Here is a 16,398-nt window from a genome sequence, read left to right as displayed (position 1 = left end):
AAGTTAAGACTTTTTCCCCTAAGGCTTCTTTTGATATTTGATTTTCTGCTCTGGTAATCTGAGTAATTAAGATATTATAAGTATAGATATCACTGATTGGTAAACTATGGGAAAATACATAGAATTAAAAGGAAGAGCATTAATTCTATTTCACTTTTTGAATGCAGTATGTTCCTGGACTTTTAATTCTTATTGTTGCTTACAACACATTGTAGCTTCTTCCTCAAATCCCTTTTTTGGGTAAACATCACATTTCTATAATAAATTATTTTACTGATATGTTGAAAGAAGGTTTAGGAAATGCTTCAGACATTTGAAAGTAAAAATCCCTATACTGTTGATGAAAATCTTCTAACATTAGGTATTTGGGGTTTTTTTAAGATATTTTTTATTTATTTGAGAGAATGAGAGCACACAAGCAGGGGGAGCAGCAGAGGGAGAGGGAGAAGCAGGCTCTCCGCTGAGCAGGGAGCCTGACATAGGGCTCCATTCTGGGTCTCTGGGATCATGACTTGAGCAAAGGCAGATGCTTCAGGCAGACTGAGCCACCCAGGCACCCCTAAAATTAGGTGCTTTTAATGGTTGCCTAACTCTGGGAATATATACTAAAGCCCACTGAATTATGTACTTTAAAAGAGTGACTTTCATGGTTTGTGACTTATAACAATAAAATTGTTTAAAAATCTTCCTGTACACATTCAATGCAATCCCTATCAAAATACCATGGACTTTCTTCAGAGAGTTGGAACAAATAATCTTAAGATTTGTGTGAAATCAAAAAAGACCAAATAGCCTGGGGAATATAGAAAAAGAAAACCAAAAAAAAAAAAAAAAAGAAAAAGAAAACCAGAGCCGGAGGGCATCACAATGCCGGATTTAAGTTGTACTACAAAGCTGTGATCATCAAGACAGTGTGGTACTGGCACAAAAACAGACACACAGATCAAGAGAACCCAGAAATGGGCCCTCAACTCTATGGTTAACTAATATTTGACAAAGCAGGAAAGACTATCCACTGGAAAAAGGGCAGTCTCTTCAATAAATGGTGCTGGGAAAATTGGACAGCCACATGCAGAAGAATGAAACTAGACCACTCTCTTGCACCATACACAAAGATAAACTCAAAATGGATGAAAGATCTAAATGTGAGACAAGAATCCATCAAAATCCTAGAGGAGAACACAGCCAACACCCTCCTTGAACTTGGCCACAGTAACTTCTGGCAAGATACATCTATGAAGGCAAAGGAAACAAAAGCAAAAATGAACTATTGGGACTTAAGAGAAAAAGCTTCTGCACAACAAAGTAAACAGTCAACAAAACTAAAAGACAACCTACAGAATGGGAGAAGATAATTGCAAATGACCTATCAGATAAAGTGCTAGTATCCAAGATCTATAAAGAACTTATTAAACTCAACAGCAGAGAAACAATCCAATCATGAAATGGGCAAAAGACATGAACAGAAATTTCACCAAAGAAGACATAGACATGGCCAACAAGCACATGAGAAAATGCTGTGCATCACTTGCCACCAGGAAAATACACATCAAAACCACAATGAGATACCACTTCACACCAATGAGAATGGTGAACATTAACAAGACAGGAAACAACAAATGTTGGAGAGGATGTGGAGAAAGGGGAACTCTCTTGCACTGTTGGTGGGAATGTGAACTGGTACAGCCACTGTGGAAAACTGTGTGGAGGTTCCTCAAAGAGTTAAAAATAGATCTGCCCTATGACCCAGGAATTGCACTGCTGAGGATTTACCCCAAAGATATAGATGGAGTGAAAAACCGAGACACCTGCATCCCAAAGTTCATAGCAACAATGTCCACAATAGGCAAACTGTGGAAGGAGCCTTGGTGTCCATCGAAAGATGAATGGATAAAGAAGATGTGGTCTCTGTATACAATGGAATGTTACTCAGCCATTAGAAACGTGATTCAACGTGGATAGAACCTGGAGGGTATGATGCTGAGTGAAGTAAGTCAATTGGAGAAGGACAAACATTATATGGTTTCATTCATATGGGGAATATAAAAATAGTGAAAGGGATTAAAGGGGAAAGGAGAGAAAATGAGTGGGAAAAATCAGAGAGGGTGATAGAACTTGAGAGACTCTTAACCCTGGGAAGTGAACAAGGGGTACTGGAAGGGGAGGGGGACAGGGTGACTGGGTGATGGGCACTGAGGGGGGCACTTGACAGGATGAGTGCTGGGTGTTATAGTATATGTTGGCAAATCGAACTCCAATAAAAAAAGTTATACAAAAAAAATCTGTAAGGAGCATTTGTGTGGCTCATTCAGTTGAGTGTGTGACTCGTGGTCTCAGCTTTGATCTCAGGATCATAGGTTCAAGCCCTGAGTTGAGCTCCAGGTTGGACATGGAGCCTACAAAATAAATAAATGAATGAATAAATGAATAAATACCTACCAACCTACCTTTCTGTAAAGTGAGTATACGATTGATACCAAAACTTGATAATATTTTACACGCAAAAGAACTGTAGTATAATATCACCACCGTCAATAAAATTTTCTACATAAAAAATTAACAATCAGAAAATAATCCCCAGACTGTAGTTCGTTTAGGATAAAGTTGATTCAGGTTCAAACACTTAAAGTATAACCTATTGTTGGATAGCTTAACTTAGTTTTTATTTTCCACTTATCACTAATAGAATTTTAGTTCTAAAGAAGAGTGGTGAATTAAGGAATTTTGGCAAAACTGAGTTGCTGGAGACAAGAGTCTGAAGAGTTATGGGAAGACTGGCTAGTGAAGAGGGCAATAGGACAAAGTAGTGGATGCTGAGTGTACAGCCCATCCTTTGATTGTTCCTAAGCTTGGGGATGATCAATATCTAAGTTAAGCTGGTACGGTAAAGGCCCACGGAGCAGTGACACCCATTTTGAGATATATGCATGTTTCAGATGCTCTTCAAGGTTCTTCGAACCAGACACTTGTAGCCAGCTCATTTTGGAACCAGAAGGGGCTATAGAAACCATTCAGGCTGACTCCTTTACACACACTCCTCCTCCACTTCACCTTGAAGGTCAGAGGTCTCTGAACTCATTTTGAGGTTATTTGACTTTTGGTAGAAGGGTAGAAACTATGACCCAAAGTCATTGATCTTTGTTTCTTCATAGGCTTCTTTCCATGTGATTTCTCTCATGTGTTTAGTACAGTCAATATCTATTGTTATATCTTCTCTTAGGGAAGAGTTGTCAAGACTTGTGAAGCATGAGGGCCTGTTTTGGTGTAGAGGACAACCTGCCCTCTCTGTTCAAAGTAGGATCTTAAATGCTGTTTTTGAAAACATTACCTTTCTTTCTTTCTTTTCTTGGATCTCAGGTGCTGAGTTATTTTCATCATCAAAAGAAAGTTCGTCAGGGAGTGGAAGAGATGCTTTACAGATTGTATAAACCCATCCTTTGGAGAGGACTAAAGGTACACCTATTAAATACTCCATCCATGTTAAGAATGTGCTCATTATGCTTTTGAATTTATTGTGCTGTAATTCAGGCTTGTGATAAGGCAGTATAAATGACACTGGAAGCTGGGGGCTTTCTGAAGTTTGGGACACTTTTTTTTTTTTTTTTTTTTTAAGATTTATTCATGAGAGACACACAGAGAGGCAGAGACACAAGCAGAGAGAGAGAAGAGAGAAGCAGGCTCCATGCAGGGAGCCCAATGTGGGACTTGATCCCCGGACTCCAGGATCATGCCTGAGCCGAACATAGACGCTCAACCGCTGAGCCACCCAGGCATCCCTGGGACAAATGTTTTATTCTTGTATTAAAAACATTTTTAGGCCTATTAGACTGGGAATCTGAATTGGTTTAGTGCAGATTCCACAGTAGGAAGGGCATTTGTCATGCCATATAAACCAGCAGAGGTGTTGAGGTTCTGTATAGCTGAGCTGGGCCATCCTGGCTCTCAGAACCTTCTGCTGATGACTGAGACACAGAATCACAGCTGTCGGGGAGTGATGGAATTAACATGAATGATTTTCTACATGGTAAACCTAGTGTTTCTGTTTCTTAGTGACATAAGATGGGCTTTGAGATGAGGAATTGGGTCTTTATTTTTTTTTTTAAAGATTTATGTATGTATTTTAGAAAGAGTGTGTGCATCTGTAGGGAGGGGCAGAGGAAGAGAATCTCAAGCAGACTCCCACTAAGCAGGGAGTCTTACCCCGGGCTCAATCTCACAACCTATGAGATCATGACCTGAGCTGAAAGCAAGAGTTAGAGGCTTAACCAACTGCACCACCAAGGTGCCCCCAAAACATGTGGTTTGTACCCTCCTTCCGTCTTTCTTTTCTTTTCTTTTCTTTTCTTTTCTTTTCTTTTCTTTTCTTTTCTTTTCTTTTCTTTTCTTTTCTTTTCTTTTCTTTTCTTTTCTTTTTTTCTTTTCTCTGTCTTTCTTTCTTCCTGTCTTCCTTTCTTCCTTTCTTCCTTCCTTTCTTTCGTAGGCTCCACGCATGGAGCTTGAACTCATGACCCTGAGATCAACACCTGAGCTGAGATCAAGAGCCAGATGCTTAACCGACTGAGCCAGCCAGATGCCCCCAGGTCTTTTAATATCTGTCCTTACTGAGCCAAGGGTTTGGTTTAGCCCATGGATTGTCTAAGTTTGGTCAGTTTAAAGGTTGTAATTGTCTTTAATATGTAAGTAAGTCTATATTGAGATACTTAGAACCATTTAGGAAATCTATATTGAAGCCTTTGAATGTTTGCTCTTTGGATTCTGAAACACTCTTTCCTTATTCCAGGCCCGAAACTCTGTGGTCCGGTCAAATGCTGCCCTACTGTTCATTGAAGCATTTCCTATTAGAGATCCAAATTTCAATGCTATTGAAATGGATAGTGAAATTCAGAAACAGTTTGAAGAACTCTATGTATGTATTGCATGTGACTGAGTCCCCTATGATGTCAGCTATGTCTGGGCCTGTTGTGGGTCCTGGCCCCCTCCTCCCCCACCCCCACCACTCCATAACTACCTGTGTGCTGCCCTCTGATGGCAGGCTTTCTAGATCTTGACACTTCATAGAAATCCATGTTCTTCCTGGTGCCTTCTCTCACAGTGTGGACCCAATAGTTTTCTTTTTGTCACCTTTGGAACATCTAATTATTTATTACTCTGTATAATTTTAAATGTTTTCCCTGTCTTCTTGTGTCCCCAGCACGGAGGCAGTATAATATGTAATTATAGTAGATTCCCAGATTTGATGCTACTTCTCTATAATTGTTATCACTTTTGGCAAGCCACTAACTTTTCTGTCTTTATCTGTGAATCGGGGATGTTGGTATTGCCTGCTCTCAAGTTGTGGGGTAGTGTGGATGAACAAACACTGGTGATGTTTTAAGGCAAGCCTGTGAATAATGCCTGCTGCAATAGATTTTTCAAACGACTGATTTTTCTTTTTTTTTTTTTTTTTTTTCTGACTGATTTTTCAAATGAGACTTTAGAGCATTAGGATGCCACATTTATTTCCAAAGATACATGGATCTTCTTCATCCGGCTGGAAAGTGCTATCCTCTGTCTATTCCTCTACCTTCCCTTACATTTTCAGGGCTTCCTAACACAAGCTAAAAAATATTATTTATTGTCCTAGTTAGTAGAATAAAATTTTAGGAAGTGATAGCAAAAATGCCATGATAAAGGTGGTTAACCATGGCATTCCTAAAATACTTCCTTTTGTTGGTTTGTTTTTTAAGGTTCAGGATTTTTTTTTTTTTTTTTTTTTTTTTAAGAGAAAGGGAGCTAGCACGAATTGGGGGAGGGACAGAGGAAGACAGAGAAGCAGACTCCCTACTGAATGCAGAGCCTGACATGAGGCTCAGTCCCAGGACCCCGAGATCATGACCCAGCCAAAGTCAGATACTTAACTGACTGAGCACCTTGCTGCCTGTTTGTTTTTGATTTAATGAAAAATCTCAGGCATGCAACAAGTTGAAATAATAGTATAATGAATATGTATAGACTTGGCTCTTTGTATGCACATACATATATACATATGTGCACACGTGTGCATATACGTACATACACACCTCCATACAGACACACATCTAAAATGAACAGTCATTGGTATTTTGCTTTAAGTGCCTTATTTGCATGTATATTTATGTAAAATTCCCCTTGAGAATCATTAATTTTGTGGGGCTAATGTTGGTAGGCAAATCAAAGCTAGATTTTGGTAGTTTTTAGCCAAAAAATCTATGAAAACGTTTATTTTTCCTTTTTTAGTAGAGATTTTATTTTATTTATTTGAGAGAGACAGAGAGAGCATGAGCCAGAGGAGGGGCAAAGAGGGGGGAGAAGCAGTCTCCCTGCTGAACAGGAAGCCTGACTTGTGATTTGATCATGACCTGAACTGAAGTCAGGCACTTAACTGACTGAGCCACCCAGGTGCTCCAACTTTTGCTCTTTTTAACTCAGGTGTCCAAATCTGTGAACCACTGTTGTTTTTAAATGTGTAAGTGTCTGCCTTGGATGTGGTGATGGAGTGTGTGCTGCCAGTTTTCTACAGTACCTGCCATTTCACACATGCACAGGGAGGGTATGGCCCCCATGCTCCTGAGCAGAACACGTGCAAGCAAACTATAGATATCTTGCTGGGGACCTCCTTAGCCCTAGTGCTGGGCAGCAGCACACATAGCGATGGAGAGCATGGAGCCACACATTTTGTTTTGAATCCCACTTAATAAGTTTGGTCTTCATCAAATTGCATAACCTCTCTCTAGTCCTGTTTTTTCTTTAAAATTAGAAATAATATTCTGTAGGATTGTGATAAGGTCTCAATGAAAAATTGTAAGTGAAACATTTAGCTTAGTCCTAGCATTAAGATGACTAATGGTTATAGGTAAAAGGGATTTAGAGTACACTTATCTTTATAAGCACCGAGTAATATGTAGAATTGTTGAATCACTCACTATATTATACACTGGAAATTAATAACACTATGTTAACTACACTGGAATTAAAATAAAAAAATATTGTATAAAAAATGACAGTGGTTGTTACTGTCCATAGGATCATTGAAAATATGTAAAGTGATGTGATTATCCCATATAATATGAGGAGCATATTGGTGAATCCTATGTCTCTTGTACTAGAAACAAATGAATTTCTAGAGGTGTATAGGGAGCTGTTAGTCTCTTAGAGAAGTAGATGCCGTCAAGTACGTGGTATCTTGGATATTCTTAGAATATTGGCTAGTGATTGGTGTAACTATAGCTCTTTCTATTCCATTAAAAATCCCTTATGTTGTAAGTTGGAGAAATCGTACTGTGAGAACCTCATAGTTGGTAGAAATATTGTTTGAATAAAAATGTTTCCAAACTACAGAGGTTCATATAATTTTAGCAAATGTGTGATATGTACATGTTAATAAGTTTAAGAGGCAGGACCTATGAAATAATTGTTTTACAATGAAAAATAAATTAGGGGGATCCCTGGGTGACTCAGTGGTTTAGCGCCTGCCTTTGGGCCAGGGCGCGATCCTGGAGTCCCGGGATCGAGTCCCATGGCAGGCTCCCTGCATGGAGCCTGCTTCTCCCTCTGCCTGTGTCTCTGCCTCTCTCTCCCCCTATGTCTATCATGAATAAATAAATAAAATCTTTAAAAAATAAATAAATAAATAAATAACGATGTGGAGTACTTTTAAAAAAAATGAAAAGAAAAATAAATTATATATAGGAATGGAGATTCTTTAAATTTTTTTTTTTTAATTTATTTACGATTGTCACACACACACACACACACACACACACAGAGAGAGAGAGAGAGGCAGAGACACAGGCAGAGGGAGAAGCAGGCTCCATGCACCGGGAGCCCGACATGGGACTCGATCCCGGGTCTCCAGGATCGCGCCCTGGGCCAAAGGCAGGCGCTAAACCGCTGCGCCACCCAGGGATCCCGGAATGGAGATTCTTAATAGAGAAAATACCTAAAAGAAATGCCAAATCTCTGTTAGATTCTAACAGGTAAGCCGTATTAAGACTAGAATGCAGTCATCTATATTCAGATTAATCATTGTTAATTTTGTTTTTGTTTTGTTACCTATTAAAAAATAAAAATTACCTAATGTTAGGAGCACCCAGCTGGCTCAGTTGGTGGAGCATACAACTTTGGATCTCAGGGTCATGAGTTCCAGCCCCAGGTTGAGTGTAGAGATTACTTAAAATCTTTTTAAAAAAATTATTAAATGATATTTTATTTGAATAGAAAGGAAGAAAAAACTAAAAGATGATTGAAGTTAAATGTTTTTTCAGAACAAGAATTAAGTTCTAAATGATTCCTCTAAGTTTAACAGATAGAAAACACCAATGGTATAGTTGTTTAAAATTATGTATTTCTGGGCAGCCCTGGTGGCCCCGTGGTTTAGCGCTGCCTTCGGCCCAGGGTGTGATCCTGGAGACCCTGGATCGAGTCCCATGTTGGGCTCCCTGCATGGAGCCTGCTTCTCCCTCTGCCTGTGTCTCTGCCTCTCTCTCTCTCTCTGTGTGTCTCTCATGAATAAATAAATAAAATATTAAAAAATAAAATTATGTATTTCTTAGTGGAGATGGGTTTGTGTATTTCAAGTAGCAAAACTTAGCAGTCTCATAAAAATGAGATATCAATGTCTAAATGGGTTTTTAAAATAATAGTTTCAAAATTGAACATAATAATAGTCTCTGCTCCAGCAGAAAATGACTGGTGTGTGAGCAACATATCCTGTGGAGGCTGTGAATCACTTCTGGGGGTGAAATGAACCCGTGGGCAGTCATCAGAGCTTTAGGAGCTGAAATAGTTTCCATCAGCCCTGCTCTGCAGCAGGGCATTTTTTGGAGGCATAGATTTCTGAGTATTTGAATCCCAAAGTATTATTTTTTTCCCCTAACACCTAATTTGTAGTTTGGCCAGATCAAGAGAATTTTTTTATGTTCAAAATCATTTTTTTCTAGGACTGTTAAAATAGTCTGTATTGTTTTCTAGCATCAAGTGTTTCTGAAACTTTCAGGATGTTTTTCTCTTTTTTTTTTTTTGTTTTTTTTTTTGTTTTTTTGTTTTTTTTTTTGTTTGTTTTTCTCTTTTTTAAGAGATTGGACAATAATAGTCTCTAAAGTTCTTTTTTTTTTTTTTTTAAGATTTTATTTATTTATTCATGAGAGACACACAGAGAGAGGCAGAGACATAGGCAGTGGGAGAAGCAGGCTCCCTCTGGGGAGCCGGATGCGAGACTCCATCCCAGGACCCTAGGATCATGCCCTAAGCCAAATTCAGATGCTCAACCACAGCCACCCAGGCGTCCCCAGGATGTTTTTCTGTGTCTTGATTTTTTTCCTCCCCTCTGCTGAGTTTACCAGGAAACTTAGTCTATTCGTTTGAATCTTAGGCAAATGAAGCTTTCTTAGTGTAATCTCTTTATTTTCTTTTTCTTGATGCCTGTTCTTTCCTAGCTCCTTTTAGGAGGCAGTGCAGTATAATAAAGAGCATCTGACAGGCCAGATGATAATGAGGGTAGGTCCGTGGACCATGTGGTCACAGCCATGGGCTGCATAGAAGTGAGTGAGTGTGGTTTGTTCCAGTAAGACTGTGTTTGAGAACACCAAAATTTAAATTTCATGTAATGTTCACATGTCACAAAATATTATTATTCTGTTTTTTTAAGCATTTAGAAATGAAAAATCATTCTTAGGCATTGTGGACCACACACAGATGGGCCTGGGCTGGATTTGGCCTCCAGGTTGGCTGAGAGTTCGTGATCTTGTTGGATCAGGTACTGAGTAAATGGAAACAAGTTTTCATGAGGACTGATAAAGGAGATAATCCAATACGTAAGAGCAGTGATCATTTCCTGGTGTCCTCCATGTGCCTTAGCTGTTCTTTCATACTTTTGTTCTGTTGGTGTTTCTCAAACTTGAGTAGTGTAGAGAGTTTCTTTTGAAGTTCAAATGTTGAAGCGTCCTGTGAGCATGTGGGTGTTGAGACACAGTGACTCTCCTGGAGAAGCAGCATCACAAGTGCCCACCCTGAGTGACTTTGGCAGTCCTGGGATTGTTTGGGGATACAGAGATGAGCCCAGAACTCGTATGAGACTGTGTGCTAATAAGCTAATTATCCAGAGTATATTTTTGAAGAATGACATTGAAAGTAATTCATAGGAAACAAAATCTATAAAAGAACTATCCAAAGATAGTTCTTCAAATTCCAAAAGTTCTCTCTCTCTTTTTTTCCCCTTTTTTATCTTGCTGTTTGTTTTTTCTCTGATGACCTATTACTTTTCTGTCCTTACTTTTGAGAAGAGTTGGGTGATGAGGTGGTTGGCAGGGGTTTTTCTCTAGTTGGGTAGGCATTTTCCTTTTTTTTATTTTATTTTATTTATTTTTTTTTTATTTTTATTTTTTTTTGAGTTAATTTGTTTTTTTTTTTTAAATTTATTTTTTATTGGTGTTCAATTTACTAACATACAGACTAACACCCAGTGCCTGTCACCCATTCACTCCCACCCCCCGCCCTCCTCCCCTTCTACCACCCCTAGTTCGTTTCCCAGAGTTAGCAGTCTTTACGTTCTGTCTCCCTTTCTGATATTTCCCACACATTTCTTCTCCCTTCCCTTATATTCCCTTTCACTATTATTTATATTCCCCAAATGAATGAGAACATATAATGTTTGTCCTTCGACTGACTTACTTCACTCAGCATAATACCCTCCAGTTCCATCCACGTTGAAGCAAATGGTGGGTATTTGTCATTTCTAATAGCTGAGTAATATTCCATTGTATACATAAACCACATCTTCTTTATCCATTCATCTTTCGTTGGACACCGAGGCTCCTTCCACAGTTTGGCTATCGTGGCCATTGCTGCTATAAACATCGGGGTGCAGGTGTCCCGGCGTTTCATTGCATTTGTCTCTTTGGGGTAAATCCCCAACAGTGCAATTGCTGGGTCGTAGGGCAGGTTGAGGTTGAGGAACCTCCACACAGTTTTCCAGAGTGGCTGCACCAGTTCACATTCCCACCAACAGTGTAAGAGGGTTCCCTTTTCTCCGCATCCTCTCCAACATTTGTTGTTTCCTGGGGTAGGCATTTTCCTTGTATGGTAAGTGGCTTGTTGTTTTGCACAAGTGGGCAGGGCTTGTCAGCAGATCGGGTTCCCTTTGGGTTCTGTGGCTGAGGGTTACTTGAGGCCAGTGACCCCATGATAGGGGAGGGGCCTTTCCTCCTGGTGGCTTTTTTTTTTTTTTTTTTGGACAGGTCTGAGCTCTGGCAGGGTATAGGAATGTCTGATCTGGTCACAACCTTTTCTGCTCTTTCTATGAAATCTGTTTTTACTTTCCTTCTTGTAGAAATCTCTAGTTTTAGGGGCACTTGGGTGGGTCAGTTGGTTCAGCATCTGCCTTTGGCTGGGGTCGTGATCTTGGGGTCCTGGGATTGAGGCCCACGTTGGACTATGCTCAGTGGGTAGTCTGCTTATCCTTCCCACTCTGTGCTCTCTCTCTCTCTCTCTCTCAAATAAATAAAACCTTAAAAAAAAAATCCTTTGTTTTCAATGTTACTATCTCTACTACTTTGTCATTTTTGTCAGATTTGGGGAGGAGAGGAAGTAGGTGCTTATTCATCTTAACTTGAACAGCTTTTTTCCACTGATTACAGAGTAAGAATTATTTGTGCTTTTAAACTTTTATAATAGAAAAATTTGCACATAATAGTAGAGAGCCTAGTATGATGAACCCTGTGTACCCATAATACAGTTTCAGTAATTACTGGCCCAAGCCTAATCTATTTCTTCTTTGTTTTTTTTTTTAAAGATTTATTCATTCATTCATTCATTCATTCATTCATTCATTCAGAGAGAGAGGCAGAGACATAGGCAGAGGGAGAAGCAGGCTCCATGCAGGGAGCCCCGACGGGGGACTCGATCCCGGGTCTCCAGGATTACACCCCGGGCTGCAGGTGGCACTAAACCGCTGTGCCACAGGGGCTGCCCTTCTTCTTTGTTTTGAAGCAGATCTGAGATATATCATTTTAATTCTTAAGTATTTCAGTAGAAATTACTTAAAGATAGTGATATTTATTTATTTATTTTTAAAGATTTTATTTATATATTCATGAGAGACACAGAGAGAAAGGCAGAGACACAGGCAGAGGGAGAAGCAGGCTCCATGCAGGGAGCCCGATGTGGTACTCGATCCTGGGACCCCAGGATCACACCCTGAGCCAAAGGCAGAGGCTCAACCATTGAGCCACCCAGGCATTCCAGTGGCTTTTTTGTTTAAAAAGGATAATCATGCCATCATCACAACTAAAGAAAAATGATTAATTGAAGTTATCAAATATTGAGTGGTGGCTTAGTTTTTTAAACACTTAAAAATTTTGTTTTTAATTTTTAAGTAAACTCTGTGCCACATACGGGATTTGAACTGAGGACCCTGAGATCAAGAGTCACACGCTCCCTTGACTGAGCCAGCCAAGGTTCTCCTGGGTCATTGTTTTTGAGTGATATTTCAAACAGTTTTTCCTGTTTTGTTTGAATCTGTGTCTAAGACCCACGCATATGATCAGCCAATATATTGGTAAGACCTGGTAGCCTCAAGTCTCTTTCTCCTTTTGGCTTGCTATTTTTGTTGTTGTTGAAGAAGCCAAATTATTCTTTTGTTTCTTTCATTCTGGGTTTTATAGAACATAGCCCTGTGGTGTTGCGTTCCTCTGCCTTTTGTCTTTCCTGAATGTCAATAGGTGTAGAGTTGATCGATTATTTTTGTGGGGAGTTTGTTTATTGTGTCAGATTCTTCATGGGGCTGTTGTATACTTCCATTCAGAGATAAACAACATAAAAAAAAGAGATAAACAACATCTCGTTTATTTTTGTATTTTTTTAAAGGGGAGGTGAGGGGTAGAGAGAGAGAGAATCTTATGCAGGCTCTACACCCAGCATGGAGCCTGACGGGGGGCTCCATTTTACAACCCTGAGATTATGACCTGAGCTGAAACTAAAAGTTGGACATTTAACTGACCGAGCCACCTAGGTGCCTCCTCTTTTTGTATTGTTAGCAACCACTAATGACTATTTCTTGGATTAATTCATTACAGGTAGAATTACTTTATTTTGGGCTTAGTGCATTACAGAATTTTGGAAATTCAAGAGAGTGGTTTACATGGACTGTGCCTGTAGGATCAGCTGAAGTCTGCATACCTCACTGAATGTGGTATTTTAGGCTCTGCTGTCAGCAAAGTCCTATAGATGGGATTGACAGATATGGCACCACACATGTCTGGATTGTCCTCTTTAAATGCTCAACTATAGAAATGATAGTTGATATAGAATGATAAATAGAAATGATATAGAAATGATAATGTGTGAATCTGTATAGGACCAGTATTTCTGTAACTTGAAATGGCTGCTTCTTTGTGAATGCACAGAGTGCTAATCTGTAAAGCCAGTGTTGATATTAAGGAAACTGATTTAAGATTTTAAGTCTTTTTTTCCCCTGCAACTTATAGAGCCTATTAGAAGATCCTTATCCGATGGTCCGTTCTACTGGGATCCTTGGTGTTTGTAAAATAACTTCCAAATACTGGGAAATGATGCCTCCAACCATTCTTATTGATCTCCTCAAGAAAGTAACTGGGGAACTGGCATTTGACACAAGCTCAGCTGATGTGCGCTGTTCTGTCTTTAAGGTAGGATTTAAAATGATAAAGCAATATTTATCATAGAATAATGAAAAAATACAGAGAAAGAACAAATTTTAAGTCACTTGTAATTCTGCTTTATAGATATAACTCTGGGCACTTGTAAAGAATTGTAAATGTCTTCTACAAAAAAGACCTACTGGAAATAATACCAGTTTTTGATGTATGGCCAGGATGGGTAGGCAGTGCTTTTAAAACAGGAACTGTATATAGTAATTTTTTTAAAAAATTAATAGTTAAAATTGACTTTTTTGGTGTACCATATGTACTTTTAACAAGAACCTACAAAACTGTCCTTTCTCCCATCATCTAGTTTCAACAGTTGTCTAAAATACATCTCCTCTTGTTTCATCTTAGGCCAATCCATTGTCTCCCACTATTGGTTACTTTGAAACAAACCCTGGACATTGTATCAGCTCATCAGTAATTATTCAAGTATGATGATTAAAACATAAGGTCTCGTTATAGTTAATGATAATAATATTGTATGGTGCAGATGGTAACTACACATTTTGTGGTGAATATAGCATATGTATAGAATTGTCCAACTACTATGTTGTACACCTGAAACTAATGTAACATTGTATGTCTATACATACAGTGTCAGTCTATACAACTGACTATAATTCAAACAAAAAAGAGGTCTCTTTAAAAAATTGTTTTTCCTAATAAGTGGACAAATGAAGGTGGAGTATATCAGATATTCATATTGCTGCCTGGTCTGAGTTTGGGGAGGTCACTCAAACCACCTGTCAAAGGTACACATGTCTGTAGGCATGCATCATGAGTGCCCCCGGCGGGTGTTCTGTAATCTCTGGTTGTCATGTAGGATTGAGTCAAGAAATAGGAGAATTCATGGGCTACTAAAAAAATGTGAAAGGATTGTTGAATCCTAGCTTTGGACACAAATTGGCTTTGGAGCCCTCCACCAGCACTTGTTCTGTGTTTCTTTCAACTCTGAAATCCTTTAAAGTTTGGCTAAGAGCAGTACCTGGGGAGCTCAGTTGTTGAACATCTGCCCTTGGTTCATGTTGTGATCTCAAGGTCCTGGGATCGAGTCCTGCATTGGGCTCCCTGCAGGGAGCCTGCTTCTCCTTCTGCCTGTGCCTTTCTCTCTGTGTCTCTCTGTGTCTCTTGTGTCTCTCTGTGTCTCTTGTGAATAGATAAAATCTTTTTTAAATAAATAAATAAATAAACAAACAAATAAATAAATAAAATTTGACAAAGAGAAAGCATTGCAGAATTATTTCATAACTGCTTTAATTTGTTTGGGTGGGACAAAAGATGAGCTGATTATCAGTGTTGAAACTATACTAATTCATTAGAAGTTTGCTTTTTATATGAAACAGTTTTATAAAAGTTTCCTGTCGGTATATTTATTTCACTAGTAGTTCACTAATAAAGATGGAACTGAGTATTTTCTTAACTTTTTATTGTTTATATTCTAAATTTGAATTGTTTCTATTTCTCCTTTTTGATAGTGTCTGCCGATAATTTTGGATAACAAATTAAGCCACCCACTATTAGAACAGCTTCTGCCAGCACTGAAATACAGTCTCCATGACAATTCAGAGAAAGTGAGAGTGGCTTTTGTGGATTTGCTGCTGAAAGTGAAAGCCGTGCGGGCTGCTAAGGTAGGATAGGCAGGACTTTATCATCGAAGATGTGAAATTAAGAAGTATATTCGTTTTCATCAGCACAAAGACAAAGCAATTTTAATTCCAAGAGTTTTATTAATCATGTTTAAACTAGTGGATGTCTGGTATGTTCTGCCAATTTATTTGCGTCATAAAATTTTGTTTTGTGATTTTTACTGAAGTTTCTAGAAATATCATCAGTGTATTTTCTTTCTGAAAGACATTAATGTAAAGCAACCCCCACCTTAAGTTTTATTTTTTTAATTTTTATTTTATTTATTCATTTATTTATTGAAGATTTTATTTATTCATGAGAGACAGAGAGAAAGAGGCAGAGACACAGGCAAAGGGAGAATTAGGCTCCACGCAGGGAGCCCGATGTGGGACTTAATCCCAGGACTCCAGGACCACGCTCTGGGCTGAAGGCAGGCGCTAAACCGCTGAGTCACCCAAGGATCCCTTAAGTTTTATTTTTATCATATGCATAAAAGCTTTTGTTCAAATACTGAAATGCTTGCCACTCAGCAAGGACTTAAATATTACTAGGAGAATTCCCTTCATTTTATAGAAGGAAGGAGTAATTGTGCTGTGATGTACATTTAACATCGTGTAAACTTTGACAGTGAGGGTGTGCTCCCTTAGCTTGAGTCCAATTTAGCTTTTGTCTCAAAGTATTAGATTTTTTAACTTCATTTGTTAATGCTATGTCTTTTCTTCCTCCACATAGTACTTTTCTGACATTGACTTTAAAATGCTATTTTGTCCCAACACAGAATTTGGGAAGAACCTGACATGTCCAGTAGTCTCGGGTTAACCATATAGACCTGTGCTGTGTTCACAGAATGAAAGAACGCTATGTTGCAAGCAGTGTAGCAAAGCAGGTGAATGGTGAATCCATGCATTGGCCATTTGGTCTTGGGTTGAATCTGCTTCTGTGGTGGTTGTGAATTTGCACTGCATAGTTAGGTGCACTGGAGTGTGTTGGCAAGTGTTCTTTGCTGGTGGTGTTGTTAGCTACAGATGTGCTATTCAGGATTACAGCTCAGTATACCCAATAGCCCATCTGGACT

The 16,398-nt window shown here is 38.9% G+C and overlaps 1 protein-coding gene across 10 annotated transcripts in view; it reads left to right on the top strand.

The window, feature by feature from the left end:
- NCAPG2 (non-SMC condensin II complex subunit G2) overlaps window positions 1–16,398 on the top strand; it is a 64,283-nt gene that overhangs the window by 19,065 nt on the left and 28,820 nt on the right. For 8 of the 10 annotated variants that reach the window (XR_005371401.1, XM_038559847.1, XM_038559849.1 and 5 more), the window contains 5 exons: window positions 3,358–3,453; window positions 4,781–4,906; window positions 13,500–13,679; window positions 14,049–14,126; window positions 15,173–15,325. Coding sequence is in view for 9 of the 10 variants with exons in the window: in XM_038559847.1 (XP_038415775.1) it covers window positions 3,358–3,453; window positions 4,781–4,906; window positions 13,500–13,679; window positions 14,049–14,126; window positions 15,173–15,325 (633 nt within the window). In the remaining variant the exon portion in view is untranslated. The remainder of the gene's footprint in view (window positions 1–3,357; window positions 3,454–4,780; window positions 4,907–13,499; window positions 13,680–14,048; window positions 14,127–15,172; window positions 15,326–16,398) is intronic. The other 2 variants (XM_038559852.1, XM_038559850.1) reach the window with 1 other exon arrangement.

The sequence above is a fragment of the Canis lupus genome, chromosome 16 (assembly GCF_011100685.1).
Source record: "Canis lupus familiaris isolate Mischka breed German Shepherd chromosome 16, alternate assembly UU_Cfam_GSD_1.0, whole genome shotgun sequence".
Lineage (NCBI taxonomy): Eukaryota > Metazoa > Chordata > Mammalia > Carnivora > Canidae > Canis > Canis lupus.
Note: the sequence above shows the minus strand (reverse complement) of the source record. Positions and strands in the feature narration are given on the sequence as shown.